At 38.4% G+C, this 26,365-nt stretch overlaps 1 protein-coding gene across 2 annotated transcripts in view; it reads right to left on the bottom strand.

Moving 5' to 3' along the window:
• Positions 1 to 26,100, bottom strand: part of LOC307175207 (zinc finger protein 37A-like) — a 75,901-nt gene extending 49,801 nt beyond the window's left edge. Inside the window, exons 1-4 of one of the 2 annotated variants that reach the window (XM_079900109.1) lie at positions 26,014 to 26,100; positions 23,474 to 23,532; positions 11,500 to 11,626; positions 11,144 to 11,239 (exon numbers count right to left, since the gene is read on the bottom strand). In XM_079900109.1, coding sequence (XP_079756235.1) covers positions 11,144 to 11,239; positions 11,500 to 11,626; positions 23,474 to 23,488 — 238 coding nt within the window. In that variant the 5' untranslated portion in view covers positions 23,489 to 23,532; positions 26,014 to 26,100. The remainder of the gene's footprint in view (positions 1 to 11,143; positions 11,240 to 11,499; positions 11,627 to 23,473; positions 23,533 to 26,013) is intronic. The other variant, XM_079900108.1, reaches the window with a different exon arrangement.
• Positions 26,101 to 26,365: the final 265 nt, after the last annotated feature.

Genomic DNA, 26,365 nt, shown 5'->3' with positions numbered 1-26,365 from the left:
TTGGAGTATCCTGTTAGAGATGTTCTGCAGACACATAAAACACAGAATGCTGAGTGAGCAAAAGATGCTGAAGATACAAAGTTACTAAAACCTGATGTCTTAGATATAGGTTATTTTATTATTTGAAGATCCAATTTGACAATTTGACTGGTAAATTTAGTCCTTTTATATATAATTATGGTGATTATTAAAATATGTCACGTTGTCTCCATTTTACTTGCTACTTTGTATTTGTCACAGTTTTACTACTACTTTTATTGTACCTTTCTTTCTTTGTTTTAGACTGATTTTTTAAAAATCTTTTCCACTTTTTTGTCTTTACAACTTTGGAGGTTATACATACCTGTTTCTCCACTTTAGGTGGCTGTCCATTAAATTCTGTCATTAATATTTAACTTAAAATCTAAGGTGATTCTATAACCTGAACCTCTTTTTCTGAATAAGAGAAGAGTCAAATGTCATTTGATCACCTCCCAACTCAATTATGCAACTATTTTTTAGTTTATCATAGTATCTTTTTTAGCCTTACAAATTAGATATCATAATGATTCTATCCACATGTTGTTTAGACTTAGCTATAAATTTCCTAATTTCTTATAACTTACCACTCCTCTCATCTCAAGCACTCTTCTGGGTTTCATTTTCTCTCTTCCTGTAGTATTTCTATTTTAATTTTACTAACAAAATTATACAATAAAAGATATTGTTCCTATAATTTATTTCAGGACCAATCCAAATTTAATCATACACTCTGACAAAGACTCTCTCCTTGACTAAATTTTAGTTAAGCTCCTCTGAGACTTATTCTTGACTAGGTCTTGACCTTGGCCTTTCATGTCTGTCTCTACTGAGCAGTTTCAGCAAGAAACCTTGTCAGTCTAGTGACAATCTCCTCACCCTTGATATCTCCTCACCCATAAGTTCCTCATGCTCCAACCATGATTTATAAACCCTTGGCCTGCATTTAGCAAGAATTCTGTTAGGCCAGTTTAGCAAGAATATCCCTACCCTTGATGTCTCCTCTTAGTAATTTTCTATTCACTTACACCTTCACTCTGCTTGTTGGCTACAAATTCCCAGCTGCCTTTGCTGTATTTGGAGTTAAGCTCAGTTTTATTGAAATTTTATCCCTCTATTTCAATAGTTACTGAATAAAATCTATATTGCCTTTAACTAGTATCTGGCTTTATTTCTCTTTGACAACTCTCATCCTTTAAAAAATAGCTTCCTGAGTTCATTATTCTATATTGACAAATATTTTTTGCTTCAATTTAGATGTCTCTGGCAATGTCTCATTCCTTAGGCGGTAACGTGATTTTTCTCTCTGGCTGCTATTAAGATCCAGTGTTCTCAAGTTATACTAATAGTACTTAAGTATATATTACTTTTTATTTATCCTGCTTGGTGTGTGTTTTGTGTCCACATATGTGGTCTTACTGAAGGATTTCTGGAAAATTCTATGTTAAATTTAAGTGGTCAAAATACTCCAATTAAAAAGTAGAGGTTTTCACATTAGATAAAAAAGACCCAAACATATGCTATCTGTATGAAATCCACTTTAAATATAAAAGAATGGGAAAAGGTATACCATGGAAATATTAGCTAAAAGAAAGCTGGAGTAACTATAATAATATCAAAGTAAACTTTAAAACAGAGAGTTCTCTCAGGGATAGAGAGACATTACATAATCATAAAAGGATCAATCCATCAAGAGGACATAAAGATCCTAATATGTATGCATCTAATAATTCTTCAAAATTCATAAAGCAGAAACCAATAGAACTGAAAAGGAGAAATAAACAAATGCAAAATTATACCTAGAGACTTCAATACTGCTCTCTCAATGTGTCACAGACAGCTTTTAAGTGTTATACCCCAACCCCATTTTCCCATTGCCATGTGATTTTTAATATACTATTTTGCATAAAACAATGATTTTTTAGGAATGCACACATCCTGTTTTAACAGAATTCACTGTATTACTATATTCCTTTCCATGTTTTTAGCCTCCCCTTATCAAGAGATATAGCCTTTCTGTGTTGCTCAGATTTGTAACTGTTAAGGTCTGCACATCCTAACTAACTTATCAAGTAAGTTTTTGCTTTAAATTCTGTGTTCTAGGATCATCCACTAAGATAACATGTATGTTTATTTCCCCACATACAGGCGTCTGTGAGGGTTTTTTTTCCACAGATGGAAAGTCTCTCTTTTCTTACTTGTCAGAGAAACAATAGTGCTACTGAAAAACATGGCTTATGTGTCTGTTTCCAGACGTAGCCTTAGTATGTCTGATTTGCAGAACCAAATTGTATCTAAAAAGGCTCCAGCTATCCTGTGCCCAACATTGTAGTTAATCAAAACATTTAGGTTTCACACCTCAGAGCGTTTACTTTGTCCCTGATAAGTACTTTGCCAATTCCTTTTAGTGTCAGAAATGCTTTTGTTTTTTATCCATCTGCTGATACATACACTCCTGCTTGATTTTTTCAGTGATTTTGCAGCTTCTATATTTGTACTGATTGGGACTTTAGATGTTCTCTAGTGTTATTAAATGGAGTTTATATTGCTCACTTACTTTAATGTTTCTGGATGATTTGCAGGCAGGGATAGAGACAATGCTGACTTCACACGTCCTTCTTTGAAGAAGTTCACTCTGTCCTTTAAACACTGTCTTCTCTTGGCTACAGGACACCACATTCTGTTTCCCCCTAATCTCCAAACTGCTGCTTCTCTTTTTTTCTGCTGAGTCATCTCATTCTCATGGGTTTTGAAAGGTAGTGTCCCAGGGTACAGCCTTCAGGCCTCTCAAATCTGTGCATTCCTTCTCCTAAGGAGAGACGTTATCTAATCCCTTAGCTTTAAATACTGCATTTTAAAACTTTAAATATTGCCATGGCTGATAATTTCCAAATAAATATCTCCAATTTAGGACTCTCCCCTAATCTACCTCTGCTTATATACCCATATGTTTATTCACAATAAACTTGGATATTTTATAATCACCTGAAATTTGGTATATGCAATTTAAACTCCTAATAACTCCTCCCAAGTTGTTTCTCTCCAATTTTCCCAATCTTGGCAATTGGTGCCCATTCATCCAATTTTTCTGGATGAAATCCCTGGAGTCTTTCTTGACTCGTCTCTTTCTCTCACAGTCCTTGCCCAATTCAAGAGCAAATCTTATAGGTCCCACCTTCAAACTAAATCCATAAGTCAATCACTTTTATTCTTCCTCACTATTTCCAACCAAGTGTAAGCTACCATCACATTTACAGAGATTAAAATACTATTCTGACTGATGTGCCTGCTTTCAGCCCTCTGCCCTCAGTAGTATTTTCTCTGCTCAGCAGCCAAAGAAATCAATTTAAAAAAGCATATCAGCATATGTTGCTTACTGGGTTAAATTATACCAATGGCTTCTCATCTCACTCAGAATAAAATCAAAATCCTTATCGTGGTCCAAATGGCACCACATAATTTCAGCTCCTGTTACCTCTACAATGCCAACTCTTTCTACTCTTCACTCACTCATTTCCCCCAATCCACAGTCATATTTATGTGTCCTCAAAAACACCAAGTATATCCCTGCCTTGGTGGACTGACATTTGATGTAATCTCTGCCACTAAGACTCCCCATGATTCTCATCCTCATTTTATTCAAGTTGATAATATTAGAAAGGCCTTCTTGATCTCCTTTCTAAAATAAAATACTCCATCATTCTTAACCTTCTCTAATTTCCTAGCTATTTACTGGCACATTTAAGTGTATATATGTGTAATTGTTTGTTTCTTATCCTTCTCTCCTTATCAGAATGCAAGCTCCATGAGGTCAGGGGCAAAATTTAGTTCACTGATATATTTCCAACACCTAAAACCAGAGTAATGAACGTAGGTACTCAATATCTGTTGAATGAAAAAACGGGGGCGGGGCGGGGGAGTCAAGATGGCATACTAGGAAGATGTGGAATTCACGTCTCCTCACAACTAGAGCACCTACCAGGCACCAGTGGGGAACCGCAGACACCTAAGGGGCCGGAAGTAACCCCCAGCGACTGGGTAGGACATGAGGCTTGGGGGGAGTAAAGGGGGAGGAGAAGTGGAGGCGGCAGGGAACTGGCGCTCCTGAGGGGTGGCTGGGGGAGGGAAAGTGATACCACACAGGAAGGGGAAATTTGGGGAACCAATGGGAGGGCAGAGGATCAAAAGGGAGCATGGCCAGGTTTCCCCTGCCCACTTGGACCCCCAGGAATCTGCTGAGATCCCGTGCCTGATCCTCTGCACACCCAGGCCTCCTCCAGCTGCCCAAATCCTGAGGGAGTGGGTGGGGGGGAAGGGGGAGCAAAAGTAAAGGCTGGACCTCCAGAACCGGCACCCTGAAGGGTGGCTGGGGCAGGGAAGGAGTTCCTACACCCAGCAGAACCCACCCACGCTTAGCAGTCCAGTGGCTACGGGGAAGATGGTGGGGGAGGGGCATGAAGGAACGGAGGGTAATGGGGCCAGCGCTTTCCCTGCCCACTTAGGCACGGGGGAGCCTCTTGGTCTCCAGGGCCTAATCCTCTACCCTCGGAGCCTCCCTCCTGCCGTGCAGAGCCCAAGCCCCGCCCTGCACCCCCACCCGGGGCCCCACCTCTGCACTCGGAGACCCCCTCTGAGACCCCCTCCAACGGGCTGGGCCTAAACCCCACCCAGGCACCCTCACTCAGGGCCCTGCCTCCAAACTCCAGAACTCTACATTCCAGAGGCCCTCCTTTCCGCCTGCTGCCTCTCCCCTTCTAAGCAGGTCCGAAGCAGAGGCCCCACCCCACACTCAAACGTCACCCCATCTATGCCCCGCCCCACACTTGAACGTCACCCCGCCAAGGCCCTACCCCATACTCAAACGTCACTCCCCCACCCGCCTAGGTCCTGCCTAAGTTACAACCCCTGCCTAAACTCTGCCTCCAGAGTCGAGGCTTTTTTTTTCTTTTCTTTTTTCCTCTTTTAGACTGGGGTTCTGTTTTACCTTGTTGATTCTTTTATATTTTTCCTAATAAGTCTTTTATTTTTCTAATTTTATTTTATTTTTTATACTTTGTTAATGATCTCTCCTTTTGGCTTGTTCCCCACCCCATCCCCTTTTTTTTTCTGTTGTGGTTTTATTTTACCTTGCTGCAGTTGTTTCAATTACAGTTTTAGTTTTCCTAATATATTTTTTACTTTTCTAATTTTATTTTGTTTTATATTCTTTGATACTATACTGCCTCTTCCTTCCTTCCTTCCTTCCTTCCTTCCTCCTTTCTGTCTGTCTTTCTTTCTTTCTTTCTTTCTTTCTTTCTCCATGCCACGAAGCTTGTGGGATCTGGGTTCCCAGTCCAGAGGTCGGGCCTGAGCTCCTGTGGTGGGAACTCTGACTCCAAACTGCTGGACTAACAGCGAACGTCAGACCCCAGGGAATATCAATCAGAGTGAGGCCTCCCGGAGGTCATCAGCTCAGCACCAAGACCAAGCTCTATCCAACTGCCTGCAAATTCCATTGCTGGGCATCTCAGGCCAAACAACCAGTAAGACAGGAATACAGCACCACCCATCAAAAAGAAGAAAAATGAAACAACAAAAATATGTGTTACAGACGAAGGAGCAAGGTAAAAACCTACAAGACCAAATAAATGAAGATGAAATAGGCAATCTACCTGAAAAAGAATTCAGAGTAATGATAGTAAATATGATGCAGAATCTCAGAAACAGAATGGAGAAAATACAAGAAACATTTCACAGGATCTAGAAGAACTAAAGAGCAAACAAACAGTAATGAACAACACAATTACTGAAGTTAAAAATACTCTAGAAGGAATCAATAACAGAATACCTGAGGCAGAAGAATGGATAAGTGAGCTGTAAGATAAAATGTTGGAAATAACTCCCAGGGAGCAGAATAAAGAAAAAAGAATAAAAAGAATTGAAGACAGTCTCAGAGACGTCTGGGACAACACTAAATGCACCAACATTTGAATTTTACGGGTCCCAGAAAAAGAAGAGAAAAAAAAGGGTCTGAGAAAATATTTGAAGAGATTATAGTCAAAAACTTCCTTAACATGGAAAAGGAAATAGTCCATCAAGTCCAGGAAGCACAGAGAGTCCCATACAGGATAAACCCAAAGAGAAACACGCCGAGACACACATTAATCAAACTATCAAAAATTAAATACAAAGAAAAAATATTAAAGCAGCAAGTGAAAAGCAACAAATAACATACAAGGGAATCTCAATAAGGTTAACAGCTGATTTTTCAGCAGAAACTCTGCAAGCCAGAACAGAGTGGCAGAACATATTTAAAGTGATGAAAGAGAAAAACCAACAACCAAGATTACTCTACCCAGCAAGGATCTCATTCAGATTCGATGGAGAAATTAAAACCTTTACAGATGAGCAAACGTTAAGAGGATTCAGCACCACCAAACCAGCTTTACAACAAATGCTAAAGAAACTTCTCTAGGCAGGAAACACAAGAGAAGGAAAAGACCTACAATAATAAACCCAAAACAATTAAGAAAATGGTAATAGGAACATGCATATCGATAATTACCTTAAATATAAATGGATTAAATGCTCCAACCAAAAGACACAGCTGGCTGAATGGATACAAAAACAAGACCGGTATATATGCTGTCTACAAGAGACCCATTTCAGACCTATGGACACATACAGACTGAAAATGAGGGGATGGAAAAAGACATTCCATGCAAATGGAAATCAAAAGAAAGCTGGAGTAGCAATTCTCATATCAGACAAAATAGACTTTAAAATAAAGACAATTACAAGAGACAAGGATACTACATAATGATCAAGGGATCAATCCAAGAAGAAGATATAACAATTGTAAATATTTATGCACCCAACATAGGAGCACCTCAATACATAAGGCAAATGCTAACAGCCATAAAAGGGGAAATGGACAGCAACACAATAATACTAGGGGACTTTAACACCCCACTTTCACCAATGGACAGATCATCTAAAACGAAAATAAATAACGAAACACAAGCTTTAAATGACACATTAAAAGATGGACTTAATTAATACTTATAGGACATTCCATCAAAAAACAACAGAATAAAACAACAGAGTGCTTCTTCTCAAGCACTCATGGAATATTCTCCAGGATAGACCATATCCTGGGTCACAAATCAAGCCTTGGTAAATTTAAGAAAATTGAAATCGTATCAAGTATCTTTTCCGACCACAATGCCATGAGACTAAATATCATTTACAGGAAAAAAACTGTAAAAAATACAAACATGTGGGGTTCCAAGGTGGTGCAGTGGTTAAGAATCTGCCTGCCAATGCAGGGGACATGGGCTCGAGCTCTGGTCCGGGAAGGTCCCACAGGCCACAGAAAACCTAAGCCCGTGCACCACAACTACTGAGCTGGCGCTCTACAGCCTGCAAGCCAAAACTACTGAAGCCCGTGCGCCTAGAGCCTGTGCTCTGCAGCAAGAGAAGCCACCACAATGTGAAGCCTGTGAACCGCAATGAAGAGTAGCTCCTTCTAACCGCAACAACAGAAAGCCCACGTGGCAATGTAGACCCAATGCAGCCAAAAATAAATAGATTAATTAATTAATTAATTTAAAATACAAACACATGGAAGCTAAACAATATGCTTTTAAATAACCAAGAGATCACTGAAGAAATCAAAGAGGAAATCAAAAAATACTTAAAAACAAATGACAATGAAAACACGACGACCGAAAACCTATGGGATGCAGCAAAAGCAGTTCTCTGAGGGAAGTTTATAGCAATACAATCCTACCCCAAGAAAAAAGAAAAATCTCAAATAAACAACCTAACCTTACATCTAAAGCAATTAGAGAAAGAAGAAGAAAAAACCCCCAAAGTTAGCAGAAGGAAAGTAATCATAAAGATCAGACCAGAAATAAATGAAAAAGAAATGAAGGAAACGATAGCAAAGATAAATAAAACTAAAAGTGGTTCTTTAAGATAAACAAAATTGATAAACCATTAGCCAGACTTATCAAGAAAAAAAGGGAGAAGACTCAAATCAATAGAATTAGAAATGAAAAAGGAGAAGTAACAACTGACACTGCAGATATACAAAGGATCATGAGACATTAGTACAAGCAACTATATGCTAATAAAATGGACAACCCGGAAGAAATGGACAAATTCTTAGAAAAGCACAACCTGCTGAGACTGAACCAGGAAGAAATAGAAAATATAAGCCAATCACAAGCACTGAAATTGAAACTTTTATTAAAAATCTTCCAACAAACAAAAGCCCAGGACCAGATGGCTTCACAGGAGAATTCTATCAAATATTTAGAGAAGAGTTAACACCTATCCTTCTAAAACTCTTCCAAAATATAGCAGAGGGAGGAACACTCCCAAACTCATTCTACGAGGCCACCATCATCCTGATAGCAAAACCACACAAGGATGTCACAAAAAAAGAAAACTACAGGCCAATATCACTGATGAACATAGATGCAAAAATCCTCAAAATACTAGCAAACAAATCCAACAGCACATTAAAAGGATCATACACCATGATCACGTGGGGTTTATCCCAGGAATGCAAGGATTTTTCAATATACGCAAATCAATCAATGTGATACACCATATTAACAAATTGAAGGAGAAAAACCATATGATCATCTCAATAGATGCAGAAAAAGCTTTTGACAAAATTCAACACTCATTTATGATAAAAACCCTCCAGAAAGTAGGCATAGAGGGAACCTACCTCAACATAATAAAGGCCATATATGACAAACCCACAGCCAACATCATTCTCAATGGTGAAAAACTGAAACCATTTCCGCTAAGATCAGGAACAAGACAAGGTTGCCCACTCTCACCACTATTATGCAACATAGTTTTGGAAGTTATAGCCATAGCAATCAGAGAAGAAAAAGAAATAAAAGGAATCCAAATCGGAAAAGAAGTAAAACTGTCACTGTTTGCAGATAACATGACACTATACATAAAGAACCCTAAAGATGCTACCAGAAAACTACTAGAGCTAATCAATGAATTGGGTAAAGTAGCAGGATACAAAATTAATGCACAGAAATCTCTTGCATTCCCATACACTAATGATGAAAAATCTGAAAGTGAAATTAAGGAAACTCTCCCATTTACCATTGCAACAAAAAGAATAAAATACCTAGGAATAAACCTACCTAAGGAGACAAAAGACCTGTATGCAGAAAACTGTAAGATACTGATGAAAGAAATTAAAGATGATACAAACAGATGGACAGATATACTATGTTCTTGGATTGGAAGAATCAATATTGTGAAAATGACTCTACTACCCAAAGCAATCTACAGATTCAATGCAATCCCTATCAAACTACCACTGGCATTTTTCACAGAACTAGAACAAAAATTTTCGCAATTTGTATGGAAACAGAAAATATCCCGAGTAGCCAAAACAATCTTGAGAAGAAAAATGGAGCTGGAGAAATCAGACTCCTGGACTTCAGACTATACTACAAAGTTACACTAATCAATACAGTATCGTACTGGTACAAAAACAGAAATATAGATCAGTGGAACAGGATAGAAAGCCCAGAGATAAAACATGCACATATGGTCACCTTATCTTTGATAAAAGGCCAGAGTATACAATGGAGAAAAGATAGCCTCTTCAATAAGTGGTGCTGGGAAAAATGGACAGCTACAGGTAAAAGAATGAAATTAGAACACTTCCTAACACTATACACAAAAAGACACTCAAAATGGATTAAAGACCTAAATGTGTGGCCAGACACTATAAAACTCTTAGAGGAAAACATAGGCAGAACACTCTATGACATAAATCACAGCAAGATCCTTTTTGTCCCCCCTCCTAGAGAAATGGAAATAAAAACAAAAATAAACAAATGGGACCTAATGAAACTTAAAAGCTTTGGCAGAGCAAAGGAAACCATAAACAAGATGAAAAGACAACCCTCAGAATGGGAGAAAATATTTGCAAATGAAGCAGCTGACAAAGGATTAATCTCCAAAATATACAAGCAGCTCATGCAGCTCAGTATCAAAAAAATAAACAACTCAATCCAAAAATGGGCAGAAGACGTAAATAGACATTTCTCCAGAGAAGATATACAGATTGCCAACAAACACATGAAAATGTGCTCAACATCACTAATCATTAGAGAAAGGCAAATCAAAACTACAATGAGGTATCACCTCACACGGATCAGAATGGCCATCATCAAAAAATCTACAAACAATAAATGCTGGAGAGGGTGTGGAGAAAAGGGAACACTCTTGCCTTGTTGGTGGGAATGTAAATTGGTACAGCCACTATGGAGAACAGTATGGAGGCTCCTTAAAAAATTAAAAATAGAACTACCATATGACCCAGCAATCCCACTACTGGGTATATACCCTGAGAAAACCATAATTCAAAAAGAGTCATGTACCACAATGTTCACTGCAGCTCTATTTACTATAGCCAGGACATTGAAGCAACCTAAATGCCCATCGACAGACGAATGGATAAAGAAGATGTGGTACATATATACAATGTAGTATTACTCAGCCATAAAAAAGAAGCAAAATTGAGTTATTTGTAGTAAGGTGGATGGACCTACAGTCTGTCATACAGAGTGAAGTATGTCAGAAAGGGAAAAACAAATACCGTATGTTAACACATATGTATGGAATCTAAAAAAAAAAAAAAAAAAAAAAAACCATGGTTCTGATGAACCTAGGGGCAGGACAGGAATAAAGACACAGCCGTAGAGAATGGACTTGAGGACGCTGGGAGTGTGAAGGGTAAGATGGGATGAAGCAAGAGAGTAGCATTGACATATATACACTACCAAATGTAAAATAGATAGCTAGTGGGAAGCAGTTGCATGGCACAGGGAGATCAGCTTGGTGCTTTGCAACCACCTGGAGGGATGGGATAAGGAAGGTGGGAGGGAGATGCAAGAGGGAGGGAATATGGGGATATACATATGCATACAGCTGATTCACTTTGTCACACAGCAGAAACTAACACAACACTGTAAAGCAATTATACTCCAATAAAGATGTTAAAAGAAAAAATGAACACATGAGCAATACTTAAGATTAATAAGAATTCGTACCTATCACCAGGTGTCCTTCTGTTTAATACAGCCTAACTCACCTGGGGAGCTCTGGCTTGGGGACTCTTCCTCTAATACCCATGGTTGCTCTCCTTGTTCCAACCTGAAGATCAGTTCTGGTTTAGGGATGCAATACCCTGTGAATGGGAAATGACATGGGAATTGCGCTAGGCTCGTGGGCTTTACGGCTCCTGAAGAAAACAGAAAATGAAGCTTCAGGGACCAATTTCAATCTATTATTGGGATAAGAAAAATTCTTTATGGTGTTTCAGCAGTCCTTTTTCTTATCACCCTGGATCTCAAGCCTAAGTATCTTCAAACTCAAAAAATTTCCACAGGTGTCAGCAACCAAGAAAGGACATGCATACTAGGAATCTACATGGAAAACAATCCCTACCCACTGAGACGAGGTGACTATAGTTCTCCAGCATCACATCCCTGTACAGTGTCCTCTGAGCAGGGTCCAGCTGCTGCCACTCCTCCTGGGTGAAGTCCAAAGTCACATCCTCAAATGATAAGGATTCCTGAAATAGCACATTTGTGCTCAAATTTAAGTAACCAGAATTGAAAGACATGGAGAAGCTACATGAGAATGGTTATACTGTTCACTATTCAGAGTCAATCAAAATACGTTTTGGGATGTCTACTTCTGCACTGTACTTGGCTGGAGAGGGAGAAATCCTAACAGATATTCCCTACTAATTCCCTCCAGTTATTAATATAAGTTATTGATGCTTGCATGCCATAAAAACTATCCTACTTTGGGGGAATCTGAAGACAAAGCAATGTTACTGTTATCAAGAAGCATATAATCTGAAAAACAGACAAATATACAAGCATATAACTACAATAAGATGTTACTATTGCGAAAAGATGAGCAAAGTTGATTGCGGTTTCAAAGGGGACAAAAGTTCTATTCCTGCTATTAGGGTGGGTTTCACTGAGGAGGTAAAATTCTGAGTGGTTAAACAACATTAGAGTAACAGTCATGAACCTGGGGCAACAGCATAACCATGGATACCTCTAAGAATAGTAGTTAAAGGAAAAGCAATTAGCACATAAGAGAGTACCATTTGGGACTATGATAAGATAAAGAGCTATGGAGTTATTCAGGGAGTGAGTTATTGAATAATTTTGGATATAACTCCTGTAGAATAGGGGTGTCCAAAATATCTGCTTACTCTTCCTTCTGGGAAACCTTTTTATTTATTTATAAATTGTAAACTTATATTGTCAATCTATATATAAAATTTCATTCTTTTTTTCATATTAAAAAAATGTAGGTAGGCACCTGAGTATTTTCTTCCCATAACTGAACAGTCTCACACAATCTTCACCAAGAGTAGATTCGATCTCAAGAAACCACTTTCTTTGCTCATCTAGAAGGAGCAACTCCTCAACCGTTAAAGTTTTATCAAGAGATTGGAGTAATTCAGTAATATCTTCAGGCTCCACTTCTAGTTGTAGTTCTCTTGCTATTTCTACCATACCTGCAATTACTTCCTCCTCTTAAGTCTCAAACTCCTCAAAGTCATCCATGAGGGCTGAAATCAGCTTCTTCAAAATTCCTGTTAATGTTGATACGTAGACCTCTTCTGATGAATCACAAACATTCCTAATGGCTTCTAGAATGGTGAATCCTTTCCAGGTTTTTACTTTGCCAGATCCATCAGAGAAATCACTGTCTATGACAGCTATAGTGTTATGAAACGTATTTTTTAAATAACAAGACTTGAACATCAAAATCACTCCTTGACCCATGGGCTGCAGACGCTGTGTTATCAGGCATGAAAACATTATTAATCTCATTGTACATCTCCATCAGAGCTCTTGGGTGACCAGGTGCACTGTCAATGAACAGTAGTATTCTGAAAGGAATCTTTTTTTCTGAGCAGTAAGTCTCAATAGTAGGCTTAGAATATTCATCAAACCATGTTATAAACTGATGTGCTGTCATCCAGGCTCTGTTGTTCCATTTATAGGGCACAGGCAGAGTAGATTTAGCATAATTCTTAAGGGTCCTAGGACTTTGCAAATGGTAAATGAGCATCGGCTTCAACTTAAAGTCAACAGCTGCATTAGCCCCTAACAAGAGAATCAGCCTGTCCTTTGAAGCCAGGCACTGACTTCTCCTCTCTAGCCATGCAAGTCCTAGATGGTATGTTCTTCCAATTTAAGGCTGTTTTGTCTACACTGAAAATCTGTTGTTTAGTGTAGCCACCTTCACTAATTATCTTAGCTAGATCTTCTAGATAACTTGCTATAGTTTCTACATCAGCACTTGCTGCTTCACCTTGCACTTTGATATTATGGAGACGTCTTCTTTCCTTAAACCTCATGAACCAGCCTCTGCTAGCTTCAGATGTTTCTTCTGCAGCTTTCCTCACCTCTCTCAGCCTTACATGGAATTGAAGAAAAGAGAATTAGGTCCTTGCTCTGGATTAGGCTTTGGTTAAGGGAATGTTGTAGCTGCTTTCATCTTCTATCCAGACCACTAAAACTTTCTCCATATCAGCAATAAGGCTGTTTCACTTTCTTATCATTTGTGTGTTTACTGGAGTAGCACTTTTAATTTCCTTCAAGAACTTTTCCTTTGCATTCACAACTTGACTAACAGTTTGGTGCAAGAGGCCTAGCTTTTGGTCTATCTAGGCTTTCGGCATGCTTTCCTCACTAAGTTTAATCTAGCTTTTGATTTAAAGTGAGAGATGTGTGATTCTTCCTTTCATTGAACACTTAAAGGCCATTGTAGAGTTATTAGTTTGCCTAATTTCAATACTGTTGTGTCTCAGGGAATACAGAGGCCCAAGGAGAGGGAAAGAGACTGGAGAACAGCTGGTTGGTGGAGCAGTCGAAACAGATACATTTAAGTTCACTGTCTTATATGGGTGTGGTTTGTGGTGCCCCCAAACAATTACAATAGTAACATCAAAGATCACTGATCACAGATCACCATAACAAATATAATAATAATGAAAACGTTTGAAATATTGTGAAAATTACCAAAATATGACAACAGACAAGAAGTGAGCAAATGCTTTTGGAACAATGTGCCAAAAGACTCGATGCAGATTTACCACAAACCTTCAATTTGTAAAAAAAATACAGTATCTGTGAAGTGCAGTAAAGCAAAGCACAATAAAACAAGGTACACCTGTATTATACATGACACTGAAAAATGGAAATAGCAAGCATCTCTCAGTAAAGAAATGGAAAACTAAAATGTGGTATGGTCTCATAATAAAATATTATATGACATTAAAAATTAAAAATTTGGACCAATCTTAAGTACAGTATTAAAATTTTTAAAACGGAGATACAGTAACCTACATATCAAATGAGATAACTGACATAATTCTAAGAAGCATATAAAACAAAATATATATTTTTCCATGATACATACATTTCTGTCTACTTACACAAATAGAATGAGAAATTAATGTATATATATAAATGTATAAACATGTATATGAACAGTGAGTCAAGGATGAAAACCCAGCTGTGGTAGGCTGAATAATGGCCTAAGGATATTCATGTCCTAATCCTGGAACATGTGAATATTACTGTATACGGCAAGAGGGCCTTTGCAGATGTGATTAGCTAAGAATCCTGAAAAGAGAGCATCCTGGATTATCCAGGTGGACGCTAAGGATAATCAAAAGTGTCCTAATAAATAAGAAGGAGCCAGAAAGAGATGTGACTACAGAAGAGGAGAAGGCAATATAAAGAGTTGAGACTGATGTGATATGCCTTGAAAATGGAGGAAGGTGTCACAACAGCTGAAAAAAGCAAGGAAACAGATTCTCCCACCAGAGCCCAGAAGGTACAAGTCCTGTCATCACCTTGTAAGGTTAATTTGGACTTCCCTCTAACTTTGTGTTGGTTTAAACCATTAAATCTGTGGCAATTTGTTACAGCTGTAACAGGAAACTAATATACAGGGATACATTAATTGCCAGGAGTCAAAGTCCTTAATTGTTCTGAAGGAGACATCACTAGAGGGGTAGAAGGAGGGCTGTATGAAGTTATAGGAGCTGCTAGTAGAGGCTGTGCAGAAGAGCAGGCAGTGGGGTCAAATGATGCAGAGAGGTCAAGTAACTCCAAAACTGCAATGTATCATTGGTAACAGACTCTGACCAGGGAAAACAGCAGCGCACAGAACTCTCAGGGCCACATCCCTCCAAAGGAACACCTAAAAACCTGGCAAAAACTATCAGAATCAACTTTAGCAGAACTCTGGAAAATAGACAAAGGTTACAACAATCAAGAGAATGATTAATCAAGAAAAATGCAACTGAAACCTGGTAGGAGGGATCTTGTGTTGTTTTAACTTACCCTTGCTCCATCTCACCCTCTCAGGCTGTATTAGCTTGCTACGGTTGCCATAACAAAGTATACAGACTGAGTGGCTTAAACAACATAAGTTTATTATCTCACAGATCTGGAGGCTAGAAGTCCAAGATTAAGATGTCAGCAGGGCTGGTTCCTTCTGAGGGCTGTGAGATAAGAATCTATTCAAAGCCTTTCTCCTTGGCTTTCAGATGGCTGTCTTCTCCCTGTAACTCTACAACGTTTTCCTGCTATATGTAGCTCTGTGTCCAAATTTCCCTTTTATAAGGACACTAGTATTGGATTAGGGCCCACTCTAATGACCTCACTTTAACCTGACTACCTCTGTAAAGACCCTTTCTCCCAGTAAGATCATATTCTGAGATATCAATGATTAGGACTTTAACATATAAATTTTCAGGAGGCAGTTCAACCAGTAACATTTGGTCTTGAAGATGGACTCCAATATTCTTGGTGTAGATTCCTGGTGCCAGAGAGAGCAGAATGGAGTTATTTCTCAACAATTGGGGTTGTTTGTTTTGAACTGTCTGGTGGAGACCTGAAAAGACTACAGCAGAATGCTCAGAACCTCTTACATCAGAGAAATGACTACATGAAGGGCATTTACCGAAAACATTTAAAGGCAAATGAACCAGCTACTGCCACTGGGGCAAAGGACGTCAGCTGGAGCAAACAAAAGATATGTCAAAAAAGTCTGTGAAGAAAAGCTGGGGAGTGAAATGCTTTGGGGCTTTGAAAAGTTTCCATATAGTCCTGGAAATCTAGAAGACCCACACATATCTAGGATGAAGCACATGTTCAAAAAAGACCTGACAAAATCCTAAGCTCTCAACTCTGGGTGACTATCAAGCTCTGTACAAATAAGAAGTGAGGGTGAGGGAAGAGTTTTAAACTGCCCAGTGTGGTGTTGAGGATATGCTCCAATACATACAAACCCTACAGTAAGGACTGGGGAGATTTTTGGTTTTGTTGACTCCAGGCACTTAAGGAAATCTCTTGTTAAATCACTAGTTGAGCACTATGTAAATGGGACAGAGATTTCAGTAATGACATGCAACAAAGAAGACAGTCTTTACAAAAATAGTTTAGACATTTACAAAACAAACAAAAAACTATGCCTCACACAACAGTAACAACTCTGAGGGTTGGGGAGGAGATCTGATCTCTGAATTAACACATTATAATATTCAAAATGTCCAGTTTCACCAAAAAATTATAAGGCATTTAAATGAGAAAGTATAGCCCTTTCACAAGAAAAAAATTCACAGACACCTTCCCTGAGGAGGCCTAATCTTTGGATTTACTAGACAAAGATTATAAATCTATTGTCTTAAATAAGGTTAAAGAAGTAAAGGAACCATGGGGGGTAAATTAAAGGAAACCAGAAGAATGATGTTCCACCAAAGAGAACATCAACAAATAGAAATACTGAAGTTGAAAAGTACAAAAATTGAAATAAAAACTTCAGTAGAGGGTTCAACAGCAGATGTGAACAGATGGAAAAAAGAATCAGCAAACTAGAAGATAGGTAAACTGAAATTATACAGTTTGAGAAAGAAAAAAGAATAAAGAAAGATAAACAGAGCCTAAGAGACCTGTGGGACACCATCAAGCACACCAACATTTGCATATTGGGAGTACCAGAAGGAAAGTAAAAGACAGAAAAAATATTTGAAAAAATAAAAGCCGAAAACCTCCCAAAGTTGATGAAAAACATGAACCTACATATCCAAAAAGCTCAAGGAACTTCAAGTAAGATACGCACAAAGAGACCCACTAAAACACAGTATAATCAATTGTCAAAGATAAAGAGAATCTTGAAAGAAATAAGAGAGAAGTGACTCATCATGTACAGAAGATCCTGAAAAGGAATATCCAATTTCTCATCAGAACCATGGAGGACAAGAGGCAGTGGCATGACATATTAAAGTGCTGAAAGAAAAACTTTCAATGAAGAATTCTATATTCAAAAATACTGTTCTTCCAAACAAAGAGAAATTAAGCCATTCTCAGATAAACAAAAGCCGAGGGAGTTTGTTGCTAATAGACTTGTCCTTCAAGAAAACCTAAAGAGTCCTTCAGGCTAAAATGAATGGAAGACACTAACTCAAAGCTAGTTAAAGAAACAAAGAACACCATTAAACAATAAAGGTAGGGACTTCCCTGGTGGTCCAGTGGGTAAGACTCTGCGCTCCCAATGCAGGGGGCTCAGGTTTGATCCTTGGTTGGGGAACTAGATCCCACATACATGCTGCAACTAAGAGTCCACATGCCACAACTAAGGAGCCTGCATGCCACAACTAAGAAGTCCACATGCCACCACTAAAGGTCCCGCATGCCCACATGCTTCAACTAAGACCTGGCACAGCCAAAATAAATAAATAAAATAAATAAACAAACAAACAAATAATTTAAAAAACTATAAAGGTATATGTGAAAGCCAATATTATTATATTTTTGGTTAATAACTCCTTTTTTCTCTATCTAACTTAAAAGCATAAAACAATAATTACAAATCTATGGCACATGGATTAGATCCCTAGGGCTGCTATGACAAATTCCCACAAACTGGTGGTTTGTAATGAGAAATTTATCCTCTCATAGTTCTAGAGTCTAGACGTCCAAAAGCAAGGTGTTAGCAAGGCCATGCTCCCTCTGGGACTCTAGACAGAAACTTTCCTTGCCTCCCCCTTATTTCCGATGGTGGCCAGCAATACTTGACATTCTCTGGATTGAAGCTGCATTACTCCAATCTCTGCTTCTGTCATCACATGGTGTTCTCTCTGTTTGTCTCTATCCTTCTGATACTGTGATACAGTAAGGAATAGAGATATATTTTGGTCTTTGTCTCTGACAGGAGAAAGGAAATAATAAAGATTAGAGGAGAGACAAATAAGTGGGGGAAAAAAATAGAATGAACAAAACCAAAAGTGCTTCTTTAAAAAACAATCAACAAAACTGACAAACCTCTAGCTAGACTGACAAAGTAAAAAAGACTCAAAATATTCAAATCAGAAATGGAGACATTACTACCAACCTAACAGAAATAAAGAGGGTTATAAGACAATACTAAAAACAATTTACGTCAAAAAATCAGAAACTTAGATTAAATGAATAAATTCCTAGAAACACAAATAACCAACTGATTCAGGAAGAAATACAAAATGTGAATAACAAGCAAAGAGATCAAATCAGTAATCAAAAACTTTTCAACAAAGAAAAGTCCAGAACCAGATGACTTCACTGCTGAATTTTAACAAACATTTAAAGAAGAATTAACACTAATCCTTCCCAAACTCTTCCAAAAAAGAGGAAGAAAAACCCTGAAAAACTTTTTTCAGACCCCTGAAAAACGCAGGGGTTAGGGGTGATGACTTCAGTGTGGTTAAAAATCCGAGTATAACTTCAGAGCTATCCCTCCTTATCTGCGGTTCTGCACCTGCAGATTCAACCATCCATGGATTGTGTAGTACTGTAATATCTAGTATTGAAAAAACTCTGCATATAAGAGGACCCATGCAGTTTAAACCTGTGTAGTTCAAGGGTAAACTGTACTTCTTAACTAATTCAATGAGGCCAGCATTAATTACCCTAATATCTAAGTTAGATAAAGGCATCACAATAAAATGAAATTACAGGCCAATATTCCTTATGAATATAAATGTAATATCCTCAACAAAATACTACAAAATTGAGTCCAAACAACATATTAAAAGGCTCATAGGTAATTCCCTGGCGGTTCAGTGATTAGGATTCCACACTTCCACTGCTGGGGGCAAGGGTTCCATCCCTGGTTGGGAAACTAAGATCCCACAAGCTGCGTGGTGCATTACGAATGAATGAATGAATGAATAAACAAATAAATAAACAGATCATGAATCATGACGAAGTAGAATTTATACCAGGAATGCAAGAGCAGTTCAACATGAGAAAATCAATTTAATATACCAAATGAAGATGAAAAATCCCCACACGATGCTCAAGTGAAGCAGAAAAAGCACTTGACTACATCCAAAACCTTTTCAGGATAAAATCACTCAATAAACTAGGAATAGAAGTGAACTTCCCAACCTGATAAAAAGGCTTTTACGAAAAACCCATAGCTAGTATTTAATGGTAAAAGACTGAAAGCTTTCCCACTAAAATGTAGAACAAGACAAGAATACCCACGTTGGTCACTTCTATTCAACACTGTAAAAGAAGTCCCAGCCAGAGAAACCAGGCAATAAAAAGAAATAAAGCCATCCAAATTAGAAACAGTGAAGTAAAACTATCTCTGTCTTTAGATGACATGATCTTACACACAGAAAATCCTAAAATATCCATCAAAAAATTATTAGAGCTAATAAATTCAATAAAATTGTAGAACACAAGATTAACACACAAAATATCAGTTTAATGAACAATCCAAAAGTAAATTAAGAAAACAACTGTACTTACAATACCATCAAAAAGAATAAAATACTTTGGAACAGAGTTAACCAAGGAGGTCCAAGACTTGTATACACTGAAAACTACAAGACTTTGCTGAAAAAAATTAAAGACCTAAATAATGGAAGGACACTCCTTGTTCATGGGATAAAATACTTAATATAGTCAAGATAAGAATACTCCCCAGTGTTCCACAAATTCGATGAAAAATCCAACAGCCTTTTTTTGCAGAAATGGACATGATCTTTATATTCACGTGGAATTGCAAGGAACCTCGAATAGCCAAAATAAACTTGACAAAGAAGAACAAATCAGAGGACTCACGTGTTCTGACTTCAAAACTTGCCACAAAGCTAGAGAATCAAAACAGTATGGAACTGGCATAAGGGTACACAAATAGATCAAGTGAACAGAACTGAAAATCTGGGAAAAAACCTACACATCTCTGGTGAACTATTTCTCATCAAGAGTACCAAGACCACTCAACGTGAAAAAAACAGTCTCTTCAACAAACGGTGTTGGGACAACTGGATATCCACATACAAATATATGAAACTGGACCCCTTCCTCATGTTATATATGCAAAAATTAACTCAAAATAGATCAAAGACCTAAATGTAAGAGCTAAAACTGTAACACTCTTAGGAGAAAACACAGTAAATCTTCGTGATCTTGGTTTGGCAATGAGTTCTTAGATACGACATCAAAAGCACATACAACAGAAGAAAAATAGATAAACCAAACTTCATCACAATTAGAACCCTTGGGCTTTCCTGGTGGTGCAGTGGTTAAGAATCCTCCTGCCAATACAGGGGACACGGGTTTGAACCCTGGTCTGGGAAGATCCCACATGCCATGGAGCAACTAAGCCCGTAAGCCACAACTACTGAACCTGTGTTCTAGATCCGAGCCGCAACTACTGAGCCTGCGAGCCACAACTACTGAAGCCTGTGTGCCTAGAGCCTGTGCTCCACAACGAGAAGCCACTGCAATGAGAAGCCCACCCACCGCAACGAAGAGTAGCCCCCGCTCGCTGCAACTAGAGAAAGCCCGCACGCAGCAACAAAGACCCAACGCAGCCAAATATAAAATAAATTTATAAAAAAAAAGAATCAAGCACCACTAAACTAATTTATTAAAAAAAATTAAAACCCTTTTTGATTCAAAGTATATACTATCAAAAGAATGAAAAGACAACTCAAAGAATGGGAGGAAATATTTGAAAATCATATAACTGATAGAAGCCTAGTACCCGAAATACTCTTATAATAAACAACCCAATTTAAAAATGGACAAAGGACACGAAAAAATATGTCTGCAAAGTAGTTATAGAAATGTCCAAGAAGCACACAAAATGGTGCTCATTTGTCATTAGGGAAAAGCAAATCAAAACCACAATGAGATACGACTTCGCACACACTAGGATGGCTATAATAAAAAAATACAGATGTTAACAAGTGTTGCTGAGGATGAGGAAAAGCTGGAACTCTCATATATTGCTGGTGAAAATGTAAAATTGTGGAGCCACTGTGAAAAAGTTTGGTGGTTCCTCATTAAGTTAAAAATAATTAACATAGGACCCAGCATTTCTACTTCTAGGTATATACCCATAATTGAAACAGGTTTTCTTTTTTTTTAATGAAATACAATTATTTAATGAGACTATTCAAGACTGGAAAAGATGCAGTGATACAGGCAGAAAACAGGTTTTCAAACAAAAATGTGCACAAATGTTGACGGTGGCCCTATTCACAATAGCTGTAAGGTGGAAACAACAAAGACGTCCATCAATTGATACCTGCATAAACAAAATGTGGTACCTCCATACAGTGGAATATTGAGTCATGAAAAGATATGAAATCTTGGTAAAAGGGTACAAACTTTCAGCTATAAAATGAAAAAGGTCTGAGGATCTAATGTATAACATGGTGACTACACTGATAACATTGTATTGATTGTATAATTGAAATCTGCGGAGAACTTAAATGTCTCACAAAAAAAGAGAAAAATATGTGAGGTGGTGGATGTGTTAATTTACTAGATGGGAGGAATCCTTTCATAACATATATGTATATCAAATTGTCATGATATGTACTTTAAATATCTTACAATTTTGTCAATTATACCTTAATAAAGCTGGGGGGTGGGGAAGGAATGAAATCTGATACATGCTGCAATATGGATGAAATTTGAAAACATACTAAATGAAAGACACAAAAAACACATACTGTATAATTACATTTATGTAAAATATCTACAAGAGGCAAGTTCTTAGAGTCAGAAAGTAAATTAGTAGTTGCCAGGGACTGGGGTAAAAGGGGAATAGAGAATGACTTTAAAGGGTATTAGGTTTTATTTTGGGATGATGGAAATGTTCCGGAACTAGATAGTGATGATGGTTGCACAATACTGTGAATGTATTAAACGCCACTGAAATGTACACTTTAAAATGGTTAATTGTTTACATGTACTTAAACAATATATATTATTGGTGACTTTCACTGACCAAATTCCAGCAAATGATGAGGCAGAATCCATTCTGCATGAAGCAGATTGAAATTTGATTAGGTGCAGAAACACCTGCCAGAAAATCTTCTCTTAACTGAACACTCTATATACTGAGCAAGACAAAGAATTTTAGAAATTTATTTTAAGGACATGCAGTCAATTTATTCTGTAGATGTTCTAGTTTTATGCAGGGGTGGGCCCCCCCAAAAAACCCAAGACCATCAGAAAGCTGTCTACATGAGCATCAGTAATATGGCCTCCTGAAAAATCTGGGTTTTGCTTGGTACCATCTTGGTACCAAGGGTTTTGCTTGGTACCATCTTTTGCATCCACTGAAGAATAATTACAGGCATTGATTTCATGGTTGCCACCAAAAGGTTGTTCATCATTTACAAGAAAAGAAACAAAAGGTTTATTTTTTTTCTTCTTTCAGCTTTCAATGTCAGAAAATCTTTTGGCTCCAAAAGGAAGCAGGCAGCTTTATTCACATGATCAATAAAAGCCATGTAACATAGTCTTTTTTTTGGCCATGACTACCAGAATGGTCAGAAATATTTGCAGCTCTAATGAGAACCTACTCTATAGCTCAGGGAACTCTACTCAACGCTCTGTGGTGACCTAAATGGGAAGGAATTCCAAAAAATAAGAGGGGATATAGGTATACATATAGCTGATTCACTTTGCTGTACTGTAGAAATGAACACAACATCATAAAGCAACTATACTCCAATAAAAATTAATTTTTAAATAAATAAATATTTGCAGCTTAATTTTGGTAACCACATAATTTCTTATGATCTGTGTGTATGTGTCTCCTTGCCAATTCTGCTCTAGTGACCTGCTATTCCAATGTTACTGGCCTGTAGACCTCAATATCACCATCACCTGCAATCTCAGGCCCCATTCCATGTTTTGCAAACTTTCCAGGTGATTTTAATGCACATTAAAGTTTGAGAACCATTATGCTATGCTGTTTCCCTCAGTTTCATTTTACCTATTTCTACTTTTCCATTTCAAGTATAGGAGTCATTAACCTCATAAAATACATTGTTAAACAGTGTAGAAAGACTTTAACAACTCACATAAGATTTCTTCATATTTTGCTGGTCTTGGAAAAATGTTGAAATCTCTGAAGGTATAGCTGGGACAGAAAGAGAGGAATAAAGTCATTAGAGATATAGACTGCCTGCAACTCCCGGATTTGCCTATTTAAATGGCTACAAAAATAGCCCGGGTAAAATGTTTCTATGTGGGAGAATATCCTTTTCATCCTGCAGAAGGGGCAGGAAGGGACATATGAAAAAAAGTACTCACATGTCTATGTGTGACTGTGATATGGTCATGCAGAGCTTGGGTATGCAATTTTTCACTGGGTGAATGTAATTATTTTCTACTTTTTTTTAAACAATATATGTACCCCTTTATTTCAAAGAAATTTAAAAATTACAAGGAAATTGGTCAAATAACAATACCCTAAATGAAGGAACACTAAGCTTTCATTAAGATATACAGCAAATGTTGTAATGTACACATATATTTTCTTATTTACTGCTTGAGGTAGAGAATTCACCCAAAGCTACGGAAAAAGGGAAGGAGGCATTTCAAGGCTACTTTTTAAGTGTTTTTCTAAAGTATGTGTATAGATAAACAACAAGGACCTACTGTATAGCACAAGGAACTATAAAATATAGTTATATATATAAAGCTATTCAGTATCTTGTAATAATCTATAATGGAAAAGAATCTGAAAAAGAATATATATATGTGTAACTGAATCACTTTGCTGTACACCTGAAACACTGTAAATCAATGATACTTCAATTTTAAAAATCAACTAATTAAAAAAATTTTTAATATGGATAAAAGTAAAAAAAAATACAAAAAAGTATATATAGATCCTCAAAAGACTGCCTTTTAAGAAACATTTTACCAATGATGATGCAGCAGCAGCCGGCCTGGGTATCAGGAGACTCAACATCTACTCTTGGCTCTGCCACTAACACAAAGCCAGGGAAATTCATTTACACCCTCAGGACCAATTTTTCCCAACTTTTAACAAGACAAATAGAAAGTTCTTCTTATACTGTTTTGTATAAGAAAATCATCAGCGTATTTTTAGATGCCAGATTCACTGTGCTAAGAGCTCAGAATCTGGGATGAGTGAGTGAAAAATAGAGAGTGCGGGTTTAACTGGGATTGCTAAAACAGAATTCATTCCAATCTAGCTGTAAAGCTCCTTTCCTCACACCATGTCCTCAAAAGCTCTCCAATGAACTTATATTTCCTGAGTAGCCTAACCCTCCTTCATTCCTCTCAGCCCAGTTCCCCTGCCTTCTGAAAACTTGTCCAGACTTTCCTCCATCAGGCAGCCTGTGACGACTTCTGAATGTGGCAACATCCAAATCTCACTCATTCTGAGCAGGCGGTGCAAACCTGGGATCTGCTCCCTTCTAGGAACTACTGCCTCTGCTAAGACACTTGCTCAAATGGTGGAGTGGTTCTCTCCCACGTCAGATTCTGTTCCTAGAGACTCCTCCTTACTTCACAAGAGGTACTTTATTCCAAGGTAGATGAGAAATGCACCTAAGGAACAAATTCATTTTCATTGGAACCTTCACCCAGGCCCGCAGTTCAACTCTTAGTATCCATTATTCCATAGAATCTCAGGTCGGACCTTCAATAAACTCAAACCAAGGCTGCTCAGAACACAAAACTAGACTGTTACAGAACTAACTCAGAAACAATTATGCTGTCTGTCCCCAGGACTCCGAAGACATCTAGAAATCCCAGAAACAGAGCTGTTACATAGTAATACTCAACCGTTCAAATTATTTCTTCACACGTCAAATTATTTTTGCTAAGTTCTGGGGAGGATGCAATGCTGGCTTTTATAACCAAGACAGTAAATGCGAAAGACCATGACATTCGGAGAAAATCTGAGTATGTCTTCTAGTTTGTTATCTGATAGTTTTGTGGCTTTGTCTATATAACTGTCCTCTCAGTCTCAGTGTTCTAATCTGCTACAGTGGGGAGAGTTATACTGACCTAAGTGACAGGTTGTGAGCCATAAAGTAACGAGTAAGAAGAATTATTTCTATGAACCACGGTAGCTAACATTTACTGCCAGGCACTGTGCTATGGTATTTAATCCTCTGAACAACCCCACGAGGCACGTTATTAATATCTTGAGTTTCACAGACGAGAGAATGAAGCCTCACGTAGGTAACTTTCCCAGATAATTCCTTTATACCTAGTTCTGCCCTGCACCCAAGCTCCCCTCAAACCCGCCCCCCACTCGCGGGCAGGGCGCACCCATCACGTATGTGCACATGCCCCACTCCCGTGGCCGCAGAGACCAGGCGGCCTGCGTCGCGGAATTTGCAGCCTCACCGAGGTCTGGCGTCCCCACGCCCGACGCCGACGACTTCTCCAGAAAGAAACTCCGCCAAGGCCGCCACCACCTGCCCTCTCAGGTTCTTACGCCGCGGGTCCTGCTCCTCCCCACCTTCGGGCACCGCAGTCCCCCCGCCTACTCCCTGGAGCCGCGCAGGGCCGCCCCCTCCCTCCCCCCGGCCCTCGTCCAACCCTTCTGCCTCGCCCGCCACTCCCACTAGGGCCGCACCAGCGCCCTGAGCGGCGCGCAGACCCGGACGCTCCGTGACCGTCTGCCACAATCGTCCCGAGGCTTTCTAGAGGCAGAGCCTCCAGGCTATCAGACATGCGCAGAAGGAGACGCGAAAAAGAGACCGGTTCCCGTGACCATGCGCGGTGAGCTCACGAACTTCCAGACTCCATTTCCCAGAAGCCTGCTCGCCCAGTACCTTGAAAGAATTTCAGTAACATTTTTGTTCCTTAGCAATTCAGAGATTGTGGGCTAGGGTTATCACTTCTACTGTATGCAGCCCTGAGTTCTTTTAGTACCTCATAAAAACAGTCTCACAGCCAGTGTGCCTTTTAAACACCAGGCTACCCAA

Source organism: Stenella coeruleoalba (genome assembly GCF_951394435.1).
Source record: "Stenella coeruleoalba genome assembly, chromosome: 16".
NCBI classification, from domain to species: domain Eukaryota; kingdom Metazoa; phylum Chordata; class Mammalia; order Artiodactyla; family Delphinidae; genus Stenella; species Stenella coeruleoalba.
The sequence above is the reverse complement of the archived record's forward strand: the minus strand, read 5'-3'. Positions and strand labels throughout refer to the sequence as shown.